The 17,874-nt window shown below is 49.4% G+C and overlaps 6 protein-coding genes across 7 annotated transcripts; 2 read left to right on the top strand and 4 right to left on the bottom strand.

Annotated features, from left to right (window-relative positions):
• Nucleotides 1-331: 331 nt before the first annotated feature.
• Nucleotides 332-3,323, top strand: Sardh (Sarcosine dehydrogenase). Its single transcript, XM_020961879.2, has 3 exons — nt 332-2,070; nt 2,131-2,273; nt 2,330-3,323. Exons 1-3 carry the CDS (start codon nt 484-486, stop codon nt 3,291-3,293), a joined length of 2,694 nt encoding a protein of 897 aa, XP_020817538.2. The 5' UTR covers nt 332-483; the 3' UTR covers nt 3,294-3,323.
• A 315-nt stretch (nt 3,324-3,638) lies between these two features.
• Nucleotides 3,639-6,356, bottom strand: LOC110191127 (sodium-independent sulfate anion transporter). Its single transcript, XM_020961880.2, has 8 exons — nt 6,214-6,356; nt 5,577-5,876; nt 5,290-5,514; nt 5,114-5,229; nt 4,726-5,029; nt 4,362-4,664; nt 3,986-4,302; nt 3,639-3,926 (listed from the first exon to the last, which is right to left on the bottom strand). The coding sequence occupies exons 1-8, from the start codon at nt 6,227-6,229 to the stop codon at nt 3,720-3,722; spliced, it is 1,788 nt and encodes a 595-aa protein (XP_020817539.2). The 5' UTR covers nt 6,230-6,356; the 3' UTR covers nt 3,639-3,719.
• Nucleotides 6,357-6,450: 94 nt separating this feature from the next.
• On the bottom strand, nt 6,451-7,888 carry LOC110191157 (WD repeat-containing protein wdr-5.2). Of its 2 annotated transcripts, none has more exons than XM_020961914.2 (2): nt 7,757-7,888; nt 6,451-7,691 (listed from the first exon to the last, which is right to left on the bottom strand). In XM_020961914.2, exon 2 carries the CDS (start codon nt 7,686-7,688, stop codon nt 6,627-6,629), a length of 1,062 nt encoding a protein of 353 aa, XP_020817573.2. In that variant the 5' UTR covers nt 7,689-7,691; nt 7,757-7,888; the 3' UTR covers nt 6,451-6,626. The 2 variants fall into 2 exon arrangements, with proteins under 2 accessions (XP_020817573.2, XP_086688101.1); XM_086831975.1 differs by having other exon boundaries at nt 6,451-7,688.
• Nucleotides 7,889-9,010: 1,122 nt separating this feature from the next.
• Nucleotides 9,011-10,962, top strand: Ir54a (Ionotropic receptor 54a). Its single transcript, XM_020962303.2, is given in 1 exon segment — nt 9,011-10,962. A coding segment is annotated over 1 exon segment (1,800 nt). The 5' UTR covers nt 9,011-9,151; the 3' UTR covers nt 10,952-10,962.
• sub (kinesin family member subito) lies at nt 10,890-13,586 on the bottom strand. Its single transcript, XM_020961105.2, has 3 exons — nt 12,464-13,586; nt 11,204-12,405; nt 10,890-11,147 (listed from the first exon to the last, which is right to left on the bottom strand). The coding sequence occupies exons 1-3, from the start codon at nt 13,056-13,058 to the stop codon at nt 10,995-10,997; spliced, it is 1,950 nt and encodes a 649-aa protein (XP_020816764.2). The 5' UTR covers nt 13,059-13,586; the 3' UTR covers nt 10,890-10,994.
• A 126-nt stretch (nt 13,587-13,712) lies between these two features.
• On the bottom strand, nt 13,713-17,846 carry Vps50 (vacuolar protein sorting 50). Its single transcript, XM_020959380.2, has 10 exons — nt 17,677-17,846; nt 17,365-17,580; nt 16,985-17,302; nt 16,072-16,929; nt 15,663-16,000; nt 15,439-15,604; nt 15,271-15,381; nt 14,887-15,210; nt 14,717-14,829; nt 13,713-14,658 (listed from the first exon to the last, which is right to left on the bottom strand). The coding sequence occupies exons 1-10, from the start codon at nt 17,740-17,742 to the stop codon at nt 14,277-14,279; spliced, it is 2,892 nt and encodes a 963-aa protein (XP_020815039.2). The 5' UTR covers nt 17,743-17,846; the 3' UTR covers nt 13,713-14,276.
• Nucleotides 17,847-17,874: the final 28 nt, after the last annotated feature.

Here is a 17,874-nt window from a genome sequence, read left to right as displayed (position 1 = left end):
ATTATTTCCTAAAAATTATAAGACATTTAATATACGATTTCAAAACCTTGAAAATATCAATTTTTGAAAGTGTAAACTGATGAAATAAACTGTTTGAAACCCTGAAAATCTACAGTTTATTTGTCGCAATCCCATTTTTAAATAAATTTTAATCATAAATTAAAATCCAAAATTTAAAATCGAAACGAATTGAAAAACAATTCTATATATAAACTCAAATCGCTACGATTAAATTGTTTTTTGACCTAATCCGAACTAATTTTACTGCTTGGCAGGCACACCCCCCTGATAAGGAATCTAGAGAGAGCTTTAGCCTTGATTAGGCCCTCAGACTATAGCCAAGACGTCATCAGGTTTATCAGGATGCTGACCCATGGGGTTCATCAGACCCATTCAGGGGGAGATTACCGCTGGCGGATTGTATTCTGATTTCACAAAATTCAGTTTAAAATCTTGAGTCGTGGCGCGCGGTAGCAGCTCGAAATGTGGCGCCAACGCATCCTGCAGCAGGCATCCCGCCGGGGGATGAGCAAGCAAACCAGAGGAGTGGGAGAAGGAGGAGCACCACGAAAGGAGCCCAGTGGATCGCTGCCCTCATCGACGGATGTGGTGGTGATTGGCGGCGGGTCCGCCGGCTGCCACACTTTATACCACCTGGCCCGACGTGGTGTCAAGGCCGTGCTTCTGGAGCGTGCCCAACTCACGGCTGGCACCACCTGGCACACCGCCGGCCTGTTGTGGCGCCTTCGTCCCAACGATGTTGACATCCAGCTTCTGGCCAATTCGCGCCGGATGCTGCAACAATTGGAGGAGGAAACGGATCTAGATCCGGGTTGGATACAAAACGGAGGCATCTTCATCGCGCACAACGAAACGCGACTGGACGAGTACCGAAGGCTGGCCACGGTGGGCTCTGCTCTGGGCATTGAGAATCAGGTGCTGAATCCAGAGGAGACCCAGAAGCTGTTTCCCCTCCTCGATCCCTCGGCCTTTGTGGGAGCCCTCTACTCACCCGGCGATGGTGTCATGGATCCTGCAATGCTCTGTGCGGCTCTCAAGAAAGCAGCCACCAATCTGGGCGCCCAGGTGATAGAGAACTGTGGCGTGGATGACCTCCTCCTGGAACAGACCTCCAAGGGTAAGAAGGTAGTGGGTGTGTCCACTTCTTTTGGCGATATCAGGTCCGAGAAGGTGGTGAATGCCACAGGCGTTTGGGGACGCGATCTGGTGGCCAAGCACGGCTCCCACCTGCCGCTGGTGCCCATGAAGCATGCCTACATTGTGTCCGAGTCGATACCGGGCGTGCGCGGATTGCCCAACATCAGGGATCACGATTACTCCACCTACTTCCGGATTCAGGGCGATGCCATTTGCATGGGTGGCTATGAGCCGAATCCCATACTCCTGGACCCAGTGCCCAAGGACTTCCACTTTGGCCTATACGAGCTGGACTGGTCCGTGTTCGAGGCCCATGTGGAGGGCGCCCAGAAATTGTGTCCCAGCTATGCCAAGTACGGAGTCAAGAGCACGGTGTGTGGTCCCGAATCCTTCACGCCCGACCACAAGCCCCTCATGGGTCCCGATCCCGTTCTGAGCGGGCTCTACCACAACTGCGGCTTCAACTCGGCGGGCATGATGTTCGGCGGCGGGTGTGGCGAGCAGACGGCCCTCTGGGTCACCAAGGGACAGCCGGACCTGCCCATGTTCGGTTTCGATCTGCGACGCTTCACCCAGGAGCAGGGCAAGGCCACGCAATGGATCAGGGAGAAGTCGCACGAGAGCTACGTGAAGAACTATAGCATGGTGTTCAAATATGACCAGCCCTTGGCGGGACGTGATTTCCAAAAGGATCCGCTTCACGACGAAATGATGCAGGCGGGCGCAGTGATGGAGGAGAAACAAGGCTGGGAGCGGCCTGGCTTCTTCCTTCCTCCCAACTCCAAAAAGGCGGTGGTTCTGCCCTACGACTGGTATGGCAGCTATGGCCACCAAAGGATCGAGGACAGCGAGTACGAGCGGGTACTGGACGGAGATTTGCACTATAGCAGGTTCTCGGAGCATCATGAATTGGTAAGTGGAAGGAATTTCTTATGGTTACACAGATTATATAAAAACACTCTTTTCGTTCAGATCGGATCGGAGGCCTTGGCCTGCCGCAACAACGCCGTCGTCTTCAACATGAGCTACTTCGCCAAGCTGCTGCTAGATGGTCCTCAGGCCCAGGAGGCCGCCGATTGGCTCTTCTCCGCCAACACGAATCGAGAGCCCAGCAAGTGAGTTTCAAGCAATACCCTCCGGACCCCTTGTATAAATTTTTCCCTATTCCCAGAACCGTTTACACCTGCGCCCTCAATGATACTGGTGGCGTAGAGGCGGACGTAACCATTTCCCGTCTAGAGTCTGGCTCCGGACAAGTCCACGATCCCAAAATCAATGGTCAGGGATACTATATTGTGGCTGGCGGCGCCTCAGCCTTTTACACGTACAGCGCTCTCCAGGCCGAGATCCGGAGGAAGGGATTCAATGCCAATCTCAAGGACTTGACGGCCGAGCTGGGTGTCATCTCCATCCAGGGACCCAACAGCCGGAACATCCTTCAGCCCCTGATCGACTGCGATCTATCCGACGAGCAGGTGCCCCCGAACAGCACACGACTGGCCACCTTTGGGGATGTGGGCGTGCGTCTGCTCCGGGTGAGCTTCGTGGGCGAACTGGGCTACGAACTCCATGTGCCCAAGAAGGACTGTGTCGCTGTCTATAGGAACCTAATGAAGGCGGGAGCTGGGCAGGATCTGCGCAATGCTGGCTACCGCTCGCTGTACTCGCTCAGCAGCGAGAAGGGCTACCATCTGTGGAGCTTCGATCTTCGGCCGGATGACACTCCCCTGGAGGCTGGTTTGGGATTCACCTGTCGCCGCAACGGAGCTGACTACCGGGGCAAGGCGGCCATCGAACAACAGCGATCGGAGGGCTTGAAGAAGCGCCTGGTCTACCTGACACTCCAGGATCAGGTGCCCATATGGGGCCTGGAGGGAGTCTACCGCAACGGTGAGCCGGTGGGCATTCTTCGCCGTGCAGAGTATGCTTATACTCTGGGCAAGTCCCTGGGTCAGGCCTACATCTCCCGACCCGATGGCCAGCTCATCGATGTCAAGTACATCAAGGGCGGGGAATACGAGGTGGATATCTTGGGCAAGAGGTACCGCGCCGACTGCCACTTGCGCAGCCCATTCGATCCCACCGGCCAACGGGTTCTCGGTAATTATGCATCGGAGTCCAAGGCTAATAAATAAAGATGAGACTGTGTGTCTGGCTTCCAAGAACTCGTTTTCTTTTGGTTTGCAGGGAATCTCCTCCTTCCATCGGGCAGGCCACTCGATGTGAAGTGGCGGCCATAAACGGCCATAAATTACTTTCGCCGCTGACAGAGGTTCGGAGAAAGGTCCGAGGAAAGGCAGACAGGCAGTCTGCGAGTCTGGGCATTCTGCGGTTTACTGCTCAATTAATTCCCCTGTCCAACTATTGTGACATAATGCCTCTTCGGTTTCTCCCAGGAATTTCTCGTCCACTTTCCACACGTAGTCCTAGAGCCCTGGCTCTTCCCCTGGACAGACAAGTTGTCGCCTCTCGAGTGGGTATTATGTTCTTAAATGCGACTCTATTTAGTTGTGATCTTGAGGTAATACTTTCAGCTTTGATCTTAGTAAAACCTAAGTTTTCTATGCCTCCATGGTCACGGTGGACGCTGTGTGAGAGGGACTATCAAAGTGTCCGGCCACCACCTCCTCCAGCGTCACATCGAACTTAAAGATGGGCCTCAGGTCAGTCTTCAGGCGGCAGACCACACCGGCTGACGCAATGTTCCAGTTCCAGCAGATCATGGCGCAATTTAGGGCCTCTAGATCGCCCTTCATGGTTACACTGTTCTAGGAAGGAATTAATTGAGATTAGTTACAGGGTTAATCAGTCGATTAAAACTAGTTACCATGGCGACTGTGTAGTCGATAGAGTTGATCTCCTCGCCCCGAATGACCACCAACTGGGTCTCTCCGTTCTGGTGGTTAAGGAAGCGAACTACCTTCTCCTTGAGGTACTCTGCAGAAGCATAGTCCAGCTTCTGTTTTACATCCACCAGACCCACTTCATGGCCATTGACCTTCACCAAATTGATGTCCACCTGAGGACGTGCACTGCTGTAGAGGATGTACACCATATTGGCAGCAATGCCGCACAGAATACCATACTCCAAGCTCCAGAACATGCATGTGATAAGGGTGACCGTAAAGGGAAACAGGTCCTTCTCTGGAATATGTTATTGTGGAATTTTTAACACAATTACAATTGCTAAAATGTAAGCTTACTCTTCGACAGCCACATGTCCTTGATCTTGTGCAGCTCCACCAGGGATATCATGGCCGCTATAATGATGGCAGCCAGGGTGCACTTGGGTATAAAGTAAAAGGTTTGGGTGAGGAATGCCAGGGCCATGAGCACCAAGGTGCCAGTTACTGCTCCTCCCAGAGGTGTCTTCACTCCGCTGGCATTATTCACAGCAGTGCGGGTGAAGGATCCGGTCACGGGCATGGACAGCACGAAGCTGCCCATGATGTTACACATGCCCAGAGCCACCATCTCCTGCGAGGCATCCACAATCTTTCCTTTGGCTGGAAATGAAAAATTCTTCTTAATTAGAAAAGAAAAGGAAGAAAACCTATAGGAACCTACAAAATGCCTTCGATATAGCCACAATTTCCAGAATCGAGATCAGCGGAATGGAACCCAATGAAGCGCCCACTGTGCTGATCATATCGCCAAAGGACACGTACTCTCCATCCACGGTGGTGCTGAAGGGTGGCAATCGAAAGGGCGGCACTCCGGCTGTAATGTTGCCGGTGACCCGGAAGGGTTGATTTCCATCTCTGCTCAGGATGTAGGCTAGGAAGGTGCCAAAGATCACGGCCAGGGCATTGCGTGAGAGGCCTAAGTACTTCCAGAATATGCGATTGCCCCACTTGATGTCCTTGACGAGCTGTTGGCAATATATTTCAATAATTACTAGGTCCTCTAGAGGTTTAAAGTGAAGAGTGTGATCGGTATTAATTTATATATTTACCGTCATGAGAAGCAGGAAAACAAGTGAAGAGATACCCAGTAAGGCGTCCCAGATCCTTATAGAGTCCAAGTGCGTGAAGAAGTTCTTCCAGGCGGGCAGCAAGTCATTCGAAGGACCTGTTAAGTACATGGATTCATAAAATTTTAATGTATATGGAGTACCTAACCCATACTTACTGGCCAGTCCCACAATATTGTTAATCTGGGCACTGCCTATCGTGGTGGCCGCCGCCATGGTGAAGCCTGTGATCACGGGGATCGAGATGAAGCGCACCAGCACACCCATGTTGAGCAGGCCGAGCAGCAGGACAATGCAGCCAGCCAGGAAGCATACGAGAACAGCATAATCCGGACTGATGGTGGCATACTGGTTGACCATCAGGGCCATGATGGCAGTGGTGGCTACACAAGAAGCAATAGAAAATTAGCACCCTTACTCAACTCAACAAAATATAATCACTTACCAATGGTGACATCCTTGCAGGAGCCGAAAACGATGTAGGTGAAGCATCCCATGAACGCCGAGTACAAGCCGTACTGCGGCTCTAGGCCGGCCACCACGCCATAGGCGATCGCCTGCGGGATGGTGGTTAGGCCCACGGTGAAGCCAGCGATAAAGTCCTGCATGATGTACTCCAGCCGGTAACGAGGCAGCCAGCTGAGGATCGGGAACTTGCTGGTCACGGTCGCCGGCCGACACAGCTTGCGACCTCCATCCCTGATAAGGGAGCCAAGGCTGGGCAACTGCTCCCGATAGAGATTATCTGTGAAGCCATAGAAGCTTTTCGATCAGTGTCCACCAGTGCGATAACCCCTCCTCTTCCTCAAAAGCTAATCTTCCCTGGCAGCAACTGGGCTCGGACATCTGGCGAACTTGTTTTTATTGACATTGGCCTGGTCATCTTATCGGTTGGGAACCGGTAGACTGGACTACCCCACGGAGATAAGACCCCCTCCTTGAGATACTATTTTATGAATTGGCACGTATTTGAACATAGGCAAACACTCCGATTACAGACCCACTTTCTTGTAATAAATCCGCAATGCACACTGACCCTGAGAATGCGCAGCCGGAAAACCCCAGGGGGACCAGTTACTCACCATCGTTGGCCCTCATAGCGGAGATGCGAGTGTTCCGCGTTCGGAAAACTAACTGAGCACGATCGGAGATCGGGCAATCAATATAACGATACCGTGAGCTTAGGCAACCGCTCAGTACGCCGCTCTAAACGCGACTGCCGCCGAGAAAGACGTCGGCGACGCTCGTGAGCGGTATTGCACTGCCGCTCGTGTGTTGGCCATATATGATTTACAAGAGCAGGTACTAACAAGTGCCAGTTCCAGTAACCGAGGCAGCTTATCTTGTTAGCCAAGTTATATTCCCGCGATCAACAATTACAGAGATAACTTTGGCACTTGCTCCGCAGAACAGAGGGCACATTAATAAAGCCACATCAAAGGCTATCCTATCCTAACTCAATCTTACTCCAATTTCTTGAGAACCGAACCATTTCTTATGACTGAACCGAAGGAGTCTCCTCGCTGCTCTTCCACAGCTTGACGGTGAAGCCGTTCTGCAGGGCCCCGGTGGCTATCACATTCTCCTTGGGATGACAGTCGGTGCAGATCACCTGGTCCCCTTCGGTGTCCGCCTTCTGAACCAGCTCCTTGGTCTGTAGCTTCCAGATGCATAGCGACTTGTCCTCGCTGCCAGACACGATCCAGATGCCGCCCGTGATCGAGAAGTTTGAATTGATGCAGTAGGCCTCGTTCACATGGCCGCGGTAGGAGCGCAGGCACTTCGCCTTGAAGAAGTTCCACAGCCTCAGGGTGGAGTTGAGAGTGGAGGCCAGCACATATCTGCCGTTGGGTGAGAACTTAACATAGCCCACAGGCGAGTTGTCGGAATCGATAAGCGTCTTTAGCAGCTGAAAGGAGGCTGTGTCCCACACGCGGATCAGACCGTCAAAGCTGCTGGTTGCAAAGAGAGTGCCATCGCGGTTGAAGTCCAGCGAGGTAATGGGATCCTGATGAGCTGTCACCACCTTGAGGGTCCGGGTCGTGCGTACATCCCACAGGCGAACTGTTTCATCGTAGCTGCAAGAGGCCAGCAAGTTTCCCGATGGATTGAAGCGGCACGCGAAAACTTGCCGGCTGTGCCCTTCCAGGACTTTTTGACACTTTTCAATGCGATGATCCCACAGACGCACGGTCTTGTCGTCGCTGCAGCTGGCCAAGTGGTGTTCCTGCGACCAGGCCAAATCATTGATTCCCACCGTGTGCCCCGACATCGATTGCTGGGACTTGGCCGTCTTAACGTCCCACAGCATCAGGAGCTTGTCCGCCGAGCCGCTGACCAGCTGCTCGCCATCCGGACGGAACTTTACGGACGTGACGCATAACGTGTGTCCGGATAGGGTGTTCTTCGCGGCGTAGCCCGGACTATCGAGCTTCGGCGGCAAGGGCACCTTAAAGGTGCTATCATCCGCTTCCGGATTGCCAGAGGTTTCCGGTTCCTCAGCGGAAACTATTTCCTCCGAGCAGTCCATTTCCACCGATTCCAATTGATCAGACATCTTCTAAACCATGGAAAAAGTATTTAAGAAAAATCAAGCATGTAACCTTTACTGAAGAAAAAGCTTACTCTTGCTACTAAAATTATTTAAATAATGCACCGCCAGTAAATTTTATGATGACGCTTGAGAAATTGCACTGTCATTTTCAGACACATGTCAAAGTTGTTCAAAGCTTTCCAACACTACTTTGCTAAATTGACAGCTAGCTTTTTATATATAGCCTACAAATGAGCGTTTATATACCTATACAGTCAGGATGTTGCAGCTCAGTGAAGGAGCCGTTTCCGACCCCATTAATTATATATATTTTTGATCAGCAGGAACAGACGGATCGATCTAGCCGTATTGGGAAGAAAATATATATTTTTATAATTTTTGAACATTTTATAAAAAAAATATAATTTTTATAAATTTTATAAAAAAAATTAAATTTTTTAACATTTTATATTGAGTATACAAATTTGTTAAACCAATAAAAACTAACATAGGAAAGCTTTCCGAATTAAAATTAATGCATTTTTGGCTTAGTTATAATAGATTTTTGCTTTGGCTTCCCCAAACAAGCTTCATATTTGTTTCATTATGGAAAATTTATATATATACATAGATAAGAACATGGTTTGCTCTTTTGCAGCAGCCTATCTTCGCAGACAGATAACAAATCCAGTCGATGTCTATCAAGTTCTTAGGTAAATGTAGTGCTTTATTGCAGTTGTAATTTAAGAGACTCAAAAGAAATATATATAACTACAAACTAAACGCGCAATTTCCATTCATTAAGAAGTTTTACTACAACAATATTTGCTGAGTGAAAACAAATGCTCTTTCGCCAAATTGTTTACCCAGACAGCTCAAGTTTATAGGGTGGTCTCCTAATGGAAATGCTTTCTTTTGAGAACGGTATTGTCATTGCTCTCTTCGTTCCGAGCACTTATCTCTCTGATCTGGAAAAAAAACCACCTTATTTAGGTGCCTCACGGCCCCCAATAAAAAGAATCTGACTCGAGAGCGGGGAGCAAACAACAGCAATTAATTGGCTGGTAAATATTTGGGGACAGGGCGGCCCAGACTTGTTAACCAAACATTAAACATTGCCACCGATATTTGTCACCTAATTATTTGCCGATTCTGCAAAAACTTACACTTGTACATGTGGTCAAACCGGAGAAGGAGCGATAACGAAGTCAGTGAACTGGGTATTAGCATAATCACTTTCCAGGCGAGACGGCATTTCAGGAATGCTACCACTACCAAATGCTCCAACACACCCTTAACTAGCTAATAAGCAACTTTAACTAAACTAACAATGAATATTATATATCGCCTTATCATTGGGGGGCGTTAAAGAGTCCTTTGTTCTTTGGGATAACGCCTTCTTTTTCGGCGTAATGACTTGGAGGAATTCACCAACAATATAAGTAATTGCGGCTATCAAGAGACAACCATAAGTGGAAAGGCCTAAGATGTGGACAGCTCTGAAGTTCATCCTCGCTTGCATACCCGTTTTAATCAGGGCTGTCTGTGGCTCTCCCGTGGAATTAATCTTTCGGGCTACTGAGGAATCTTCGCTTTCTGTGCTGGTAATCTACAATGACTACTGTCCCGCATCCTGGTTAACGGATATCTATGGAAATCCCAAAATTCCGGTGGTAATACGCTCAGCCATAGATGTTCACCCGATACTCCAGCAGTTCTCCTGACCTTTGCATGTTCTGTGTTTGCCTGGACGTGAGCTGCAATTTGACCGTAAATTACTCCAAAATTTGGCCACTTCACTGGAGGGGTTTCCCCAACAACATGTTGTATTGTATTTAGCCAACAGTTCATCAGATCGTAACAGAATGGACGCTCTTCTTCAAGCCAGTTATGATTTTCGTATTCAAAACGTAGTTTGCCTCTCGGCTTCCGATGAGCGGATATACTTCTACAGATATTACCGATATCCTATCTTTCGAACGGAACAAAAGCCATTACAATCATCCCACATCTTTGAAAAGCAATCACCCAACATGCAGGGTCATCCATTGATTGTGATTCCCGACCGATGGTTGCCGCGCTCGATCCTGTATGTGAACAGACGCACGGGTAAGAAAATCCTGGCCGGATCCGTTGGACGTTTCATTCACGTTTTGGCCTGGAAACTGAACGCCACACTGCAGTTGACTGAGGAGGTCACTCCCGGACGGTTCCTTCAAACGAACGAACTTCGAGAGCTGGACAAAGAAATCTGCATTGATGTCTCGGCGAGTATGTCGATGCTGGAGCGAGAAGACCAGTTGCCACGCACAAGCTATCCTCTTGAGCTGACCCACATTTGCCTAATGATACCCGTGGCCCAGGAGATTCCACTGAAGGACATCTATTGGCACCTCAGCAGCGCTACCAATATGATTCTGGCCGTGACCATTGTTTATGCATTTGGCTTGGTTTTGTGCTTACTTCGAGTGTTGAGGAGCGACAATGTCCGTCTCGTAGATTTCCTGCTGAACGATAGGGCTTTGCGTGGGGTTCTGGGCCAGTCCTTCATGCTGTCCTGGCCAAGGAGAGGCAATTCTAGTCGATGGATCTACCTGATACTTGGTATCGTGGGTCTCAATGTAAGCAGTATCTTCGAAGCGGCTCTAGAGACCATGATGGCACATCCCCCGCGGGAGTTTCAGGCGCAAAGCTTCGCCGATATGCGGCGAACACGAATGCCCCTGGTGACCACGCCCGAGGACTTGCACACAGTGGTGGACAAGCACCTCAACCTCTTGGTCGTCAATGTGAGTGAGTACCACCACTTGAGGAGTGGCGGTAACGCCAGCAGTGCCTACTTCGCCTCTCGACTGCACTGGACGCTCTTCAATGAGCAGCAGAAGCGGTTCACCCGGCAGCTCTTCATATACTCCACAGACGCTTGCCTTTGGTCGCTGGCCCTGCTCTCGTTTCAGTGGCCGCAGAGTTCCTGGCTCGCTGAGCCAGTCAGTAAGCTGATACTGGAGATAAGGGCCAATGGGTTGTACCAGTTCTGGGTGGGAATGCATCACTACGATATGACGGAGGCGGGTTTGGCCGGCCTAGAGGATCCCAGTCTTACGGAAGATGTGAAGGGATGTGCTGCGCTGCGGCTGGACGATCTGCAATGGGTGTGGCTGGCCTACGGAGTGCTCGTGGCTGTTTCCTTGCTAGTCTTCTTGCTGGAAATGATCTGGAAAAGACTTGGATTCACACATTTATTCGACAATTCAATTAATTTTATCAACAATTATGGAGCAAATTAACATAAAGAACTTTAACGATTAAGATTTAAAATATATATATAAACTACTCATCGTCATCGATGATCTCGATGGGTGACCCTGACTCATCAGGGTCTTCATCCCCACTTTCCCTGCCACTGGTGGGATTCTTTAGGTCTTCAATCTCGTCCTTAAGGTCTTCGATTTGCTCCTCATAGCGACGCTTTTGAGCGGAGAGCTGCAGAACATCGGTGATTAATATTTACCAACATATTTTGTAAAAGCTTGACGAACCTTGAACTCTGCTTCCCGTCCAGCAATCAGCAGTCTCTTCTCGCACTCATCCTCGTGCTGTTTCTTGTTGTTCTGGATTATCTCCTGGTACGTTTCGGTCAGTTCCTTGCGCAGCTTCTCTTCCAGCAACTGCATCTGCAACACATGATCGTGCTTAAGGCGCTCAACCTCCAGCTGAAGGTTGACGATCTCATCCTCCAGCTCCTTTGTGTACTCGTTGCCGCCCTCGTCAGATGCCATTTTCGAAAACTCCATGAATCCGGCGTAGCTGATACGATGCTGCTTGATTACCGGCTCCTTGAACACAATATTCTTTGCAATTGATGCGAAGTTCAGTACATTCAGATTCTCCTCATAGTATTTGTCCACAGGAGTGACCGTGACGATCATTGCCAGCTTCTCCTTGCCCAACAGCGCCGCCTGCAGCAGCATCGTAAGCTTGGAGTCCCGGTATGGAATGACATCGGCGTTTTTCTTCTTCTGAGCCGTGCTAGCCGCATCCAGGCAACGGCCCAGAACCATTAGTGATGTGTTGATGTTCTTGGCTTCCTTGAGTCGGAGGCCAGTGGTGCCAGTGTTGTTTACTCGCTCGGAGCCCGCCAAGTCGCAGAACTTGTACGAACTCTGTGTGGTGATGCCCGATCGGTTGTACTTGAGTATGTCTACGGTAAAGACGCAATGCGATCGACTGGAATTGGCATTCACCGAGGTGGCGGCGTATGTGGAACGTTGTTGGCCCAAGCGCAGTAATCTTAGCGCTTCTTCGCTGCTCTTTACAAAGACACTGGTTAGACCCTTGACGAACACATGGCCCTTATTGCAGACGACCTTAAGGTTCTTACGTGGCCCCTCAACCATCTTTGTCTGTTTCGGTGGGATGGCCAACAGATCGTGCACCAGCTCGTTATAGATTTCCACAAAGGATACCCAAATCAGAACGGACTCGTCACTGGTCTGCTTTGTCTCGAACGTGTGATCATCGTTAATCATCTGCCTTAGCCGCTGGTAAGGGGCGCCCATGTCAGGACTCAGATCCAGCAGCTTCTTACGTATCTGCAGCTCCTTAAGGGAGGCGTCGTCCTGCAGAAAGACAATGCAGCCATTGATCAGCTTTAGCTTGGGTGAGTGGTACACCGAGTCTTTGCAGATGGTAAAAATATTCTCCAGGGCACGGGGAATGATGCCAGCGCTCACATCATCACCTAAGGAAGTTTTTGATTTATTAATGAGCGAAGAAAAGCGAGGTACAGAGGTACTTACCAAGCAGTGTGTAGGTTTTTCCAGATCCCGATGTGCCGTAGGTCATAATGGTCACGCACTCTTCCTCGCAGATCCTGGGTCCCACGCAAATGTCGTAAATGTCGCGCTGGTCCACATAGCTATCGAAGATTGAGGTGAAGCCGAAATGCTTCTCCATGCGGTTCACATTGTTGCTGGTCGAGTCCACCTTGTAGCTGGTGATGAGCACGTTCCCATCATCAGAGATTGAATACGCCTTTGAGGATTCGTTAACGGGACGCAAGCGCAGGAAGACTTGAGGCCCCGTCTCCAGGCTCGTACTCTCGGCGTTGCTCGTTGCGGTGGACGCAGTATCGACGCCACTCGCCGTGTACTCCGATTCAGTTTCCGACCCTTCGGAAAAGCTCTCCTCCTCCGACTCCTGGATGTGTTCAAACAGACGCATCTTTTTGTTGGGGCGCGGGCGATAGCGGCGGTCGATGGAGGGTTCACGGGCAACCAGGAATGAGCGCATCTCCCGCTTGTTCATCTCCGAGTTTATTTGGTTTTCCATGCTGCGCCGTACACTGTTAACAAAGGATTTTATGTTTTGGCTTCCTTTCGCGCTAATTTTCATGCACCTCGCTAGGGCTGGCAACTGCTCTGAGAGCTAACACCAGGGCTACAGTGTTTCCGATAGCTCTTATCGATAGTCTAAGCCCTGTCGGTTGAAATTCGAATTGAAATTCAAAACGACAGTTAATCTTTGGAAAACAAGATTGGACCACAAATATGCTTTTCACAGGAAAGAACTGGAGAACACGCAGGGCGGGACAACATTCCTACCATTTGCAAAGACACTCCACTCCACAAATTGCAGATTCACACCACCTCGATGGGCGACCAGTCCAGCTTCGTGCACTGAGGCTTCACGTAGACATACTCCAGTACAATAGAACAACACCCGAAGTTTTACAAGTTCTGCGATTTGGCGGACTCCGAGCAAATCAATGGCACCACCTGCCTCCGTTTCAAGGAGACGAAGAACAAACTTATTAAAAATGATCTAGGTCCGTTGTCTGAGAGACAACAAAGCACGTTTCAGAGTCAACGATTGAAAAACACAAAAGACATCCGGACGGTTCCGTATTATTAAGTGAACTGTGTAGTTTACTCCTATTCGTTTTGATTTTGTTTGAATTTGACAGTTAAATGCTGACACATAAATTTGTGTATATGTGATTATGTTAATTTGAATCCATCATCCCCCAAGGATAAAGAACGAACTTGCTTACTGTTTGTAATATGCATATCTCAAAATATGTAATCTTTGCTAGTGTAGTTACAGTTATTAAATAGTTAGTTTATGCTTTATGTGTGTTCGTGTTGCATTTGAGTTGATTTACAATTATTTGTCCATTGTTTCCTGCTGCAAATAAATATTACAAAATAGGTGGTAAAAATAAATAGGTATTCAGGCATGCATCTTAATCATAGTGTTTTGTGTGTATATAATTATATATATATATATGTATGTTTATCTGCTTTCTCAAGGTACTTAAGTCACGTTGCATCTGAGAGAGCAAAGAAGAATAAAGAACAGATTGCACTCAAGGAGTCAGGATTAAATAAACGGTTCACGGAGAGAGAGATTCGAAGTTCGAAAAGAAGTACATCATGGAGATCGCCTGTAAAACTAAGGTATCATAAATCTTTAAGCCTAAACACAAGGTTAATTTGCACTAAACGGAATGTTAAATACACAGAGAGAATGTCACGAGATTGATCTACTAACAACAGGGTTAGCCGCGGGTTATAACAAAATAAATAATATAAAATGATATTCAAGAGGAGCTCAGATAACGCTGCTTAGATTCGAGCCGGAAACGGATTCCGAGTTGTTCTTCTGTGGTGACATGGCCAAGCCATTGCCATTGCTTATACCGCCATCGAGGAGTTGCAGCAACCTTTGGCGCGTCCGTTTGTCGCTGACACAGATGCACTGAATCAGATTGGTTAGCTGTTTCGTGGAGTACTCGTCGGCCAGGCGCTGCTGTTCGATCCACTCATCGAACTGCTCGGGCGCAAAGTAGTAGGTCTTGATGAACACATCCACGTAGGAGCGGTGCTGCGGGTACTTCTGGTTCGAGATAAGCTCGAGGAACGACATAAAGTTAGCAAAGTCCAGCTGCATGAGAGCTCGTCCGCCCGCCGAGCATTTCTTCACATTGGAGAACCTTTAAAAATTGAAAATTATAATTCGCATTGAGAATATAGAATAACATTTAGTCGCACCCCTCCACCAGCAGATGGGTGGCCACATGGGCCATGGAATTCCACACGGGTTTGCTGGGCACCGGTACCTCCTTGGCGATTTCCTCCAGGCACATGGCGAAGCTCTGTATGTTCTGCAAGTAAGTATTTGTAATTAGCTACTTGTACCCCAAGGCTTGTCCGCTCCTTACTCTGTTCAGCACATCGCTGTAGCTGCTGTGCTGGTGTATCACATGATTCACATCCCACTTGACCTTGGCCATCTGGGCCAGAATCGCCGACAGATCGATGACGCGCGAAGTGACGCACGTGTAAACGGGTTTGGCCAGATCCGCCATATACTCAGTGTACTCCAAGTAGCTGCTCAATGCGGGACGCTCGGCGAGCGGCAGTAAATGGTTGAGATAATTCTGAAGAATGTGAAACTGCTGAAGCATGCTGCGTCCCGCCTCCACCGCCACGATGCGCTGGGAGAGCCCGTACAGTGTGTCAGGGTTGGCAAGCTCGTTGTTGGCCTGCAAATGAACTTAAATAATAAAACTGGAACTCATAGATTTGCTCAATGAGAATCCTACCAGTGAGGAAAAGTTGAGGGGCCATAGCTTGATTTGAGGCAGGACATTAACCTCCACCGCACGCATGCGTTGCTCCAGCCGCGGCGTATGCAAATTATCTGTGGCCACCAGCTGGAAAGGGTTTAGATTTCAGTAAGATTGAAGAATTAAAGCAAAGGAATTACATACCGCGTCCTTGCCAAAGATCTCGTGCACGGCATACGCGTAAAAGTCAATCAGCTCCAGCATGCTGGCCACTATCTTCGGAGAGATGCAGTGCAAAAGCTTGCACATCTGCAGATATCTCCCAATGCAGCGTAGCACATTCAAGGCGGTATTGTTCACCAGTAGTTGGCTATGGAAAGATGAATACCATATAAAATGCTTTAGGCAGATCAAGACTCTACTCCTACTTGTTGGTGTCGTCAAATTCCTTGCTCTGAAGGCTCTTCTGCTCGTCGTCGCTCTCCTCGCTGAAGTAGCACGAAGCCTCGTCCACAATGCCCGAGAGAATGTCCTCCTCCAGCATGGCAGCGTCCAGGCCGCCGTCAAAGGGCGAACTCTTTTCAGAGAACCGTAAAAAGTATCCATAGGAACCGTAGATTGAGCTACCGCCACCATCCTGGGAGTGCACGGACACTAGCTCGTCGCAGTTATTGTTACTGATGGGGGAATTATTGGAGGAGGAGGCCAGCAAGGCCGTTGTCGGAGATTTGTGGCGTCTCAGAGTGTGACGGACCGACCGGAAGTCCTGTGGATAATCAAGGGTTAGCTTCAGAATTCGAAGTTCCAATCAACACAATTCAGTATCTTGGATCTCACAGGCAATTGGAGAATGTGCGCAAAAGAGTCCACCGGTGTCCAGGACTCGTTGTCCAGGAACAGACAGATCTCCTCCACACAACAGATGTGATAGCGCCGGAAGAACTCCTCGGTCTGCTGCTCCATCGTCTCAATTAACTTCTCCGATTGCTCGCCACAGAACTCCAAGCCGACCTTCTTTAGGCGCTGCACCACGGACAGCACCTGGATAAACTGGTCGTACTTGAGCGTCTTCAGCTTGGCCGCCTGCAGGAACAGGCACACCTTGGTCAGAATGTCGTTCCACACGCGTGACTGTCCCTTTTTCAGCTTCTGCTGAATGTAAACATCGGGTGAGTCCTCCTCGTCCTGTCCATACAGTTTGTAGTTGTTATGCCACATCACCACCTGGTAGTAGGAGGCTAGAATGGTCCAAAATGTTTTGCACAGACTGATTAAACAGGGCAGTAGCTTCTCCACACTCAGCTGCTCGCACAGCTGTTCGTAGAGCGGCTTGGCCTGGTCATCCTGACCGGGATCGCTGTATCCGCGCAGCACGGCGTTCACCGAAGAGTGTATAGCCGAGATGTAGTTGATGTGCAGCTGGTCCATTGCCATTAGCGACTTGTTGGCCAGTTTGTAGGCCTCCTGCAGCTTGGCATACTTCCGACCATCAAAGCCGAGGACCATCTCGTTGAGCACGGTGTCCAGTTGGAACTCCATAAGCAGCATGGTCTCTTGCAGCTTCTTGGAGAGCGATTGCACGCAGTTGAACTGCATGTAGGCCTCCGCCGAGCTCTTGCACTGCAGCAGCAGGGCGATAGCAGCGCTGTAGTTGTGGTCCGCCAGCAGCTTTTGCACCTCCACGTCGGTGGTGCGCTGAAAGGACTTTAGGATTAAATTGGGCTACAGAATGTTTAATATCACCTCTAACCAGCTTCTTGATAGCCACCAGGGTGTCCAACACCTCCTTGAGCACCTCTCGCTTGCGATAGCTGGCCAGAATCTCCAGGCTCGTGGTAGTCAGGTTGGTCCGAGCGAAGTTCAGGTAGGATCTCGCCTTCTGACACGTCCACAGCGACTCCTCCAGCTTCTTCTGGGTGTCGTTGATGGCCGCGAACTCACTGCTGCAAGCATTTCTCTGCTCCAGTATGTTCTGCAGAACCTGTTTGGTCAGAACCTTCTGCTGGGTGCGCAGTTGTGCAATTGTGACCTCGATGAGCTCGTTATCGATGCCATCGTTGAGAACTTTCTGCGGGAGATCGTATGGAGCAGTTAATCAGTGGCTTGTCACAGCTGCCAGCACCTGCTTACCTTGAGCTCGTACAGCTGTGGGTTGCTGTCGGGGCTGTAGTAGCACTGCTCTATGCCCTCCAGGATTTCCTGGTCCGACTTTTGTGCGTTTGTTTGTCCCGCGGCGGTGGCCGCATCCGTGGCATCCGCTTCATGGCTGGGCGAGGTGTCCGTGGTCACCGTTTGGATGAAGTAATCCGAAAAGCCCATGGCAGGAATTTTCATTTGTCGGTTCGTCTATGTGTGCGTGATTTTGGTGGGCGGAACAAGACAATAGCAGGATGGGAAACTGATTACTTCCGGCCATTACACAGCCATTTTGCTACTGGTTACCTGTTTGTGCAGCAGGTCCATGAATTTGCTCTTGAATTCGTCCATTTTGGCCTTGGAATTCTGCATGTTTCAGCCATGAAGAAGAAAACGCAACAAAAAACACACAAAACTTTTCCCAACAGTGCAACGATTCGTGAGTGGGCTCTCGTGATTGTATCGATATATCGAGAGGGCTGTTCTGGCAATCAATTAATCAGC

The sequence above is a fragment of the Drosophila serrata genome, unplaced genomic scaffold (assembly GCF_035046125.1).
Source record: "Drosophila serrata isolate PLE 108 unplaced genomic scaffold, ASM3504612v1 contig_26, whole genome shotgun sequence".
NCBI classification, from domain to species: domain Eukaryota; kingdom Metazoa; phylum Arthropoda; class Insecta; order Diptera; family Drosophilidae; genus Drosophila; species Drosophila serrata.
The sequence above is the reverse complement of the archived record's forward strand: the minus strand, read 5'-3'. Positions and strand labels throughout refer to the sequence as shown.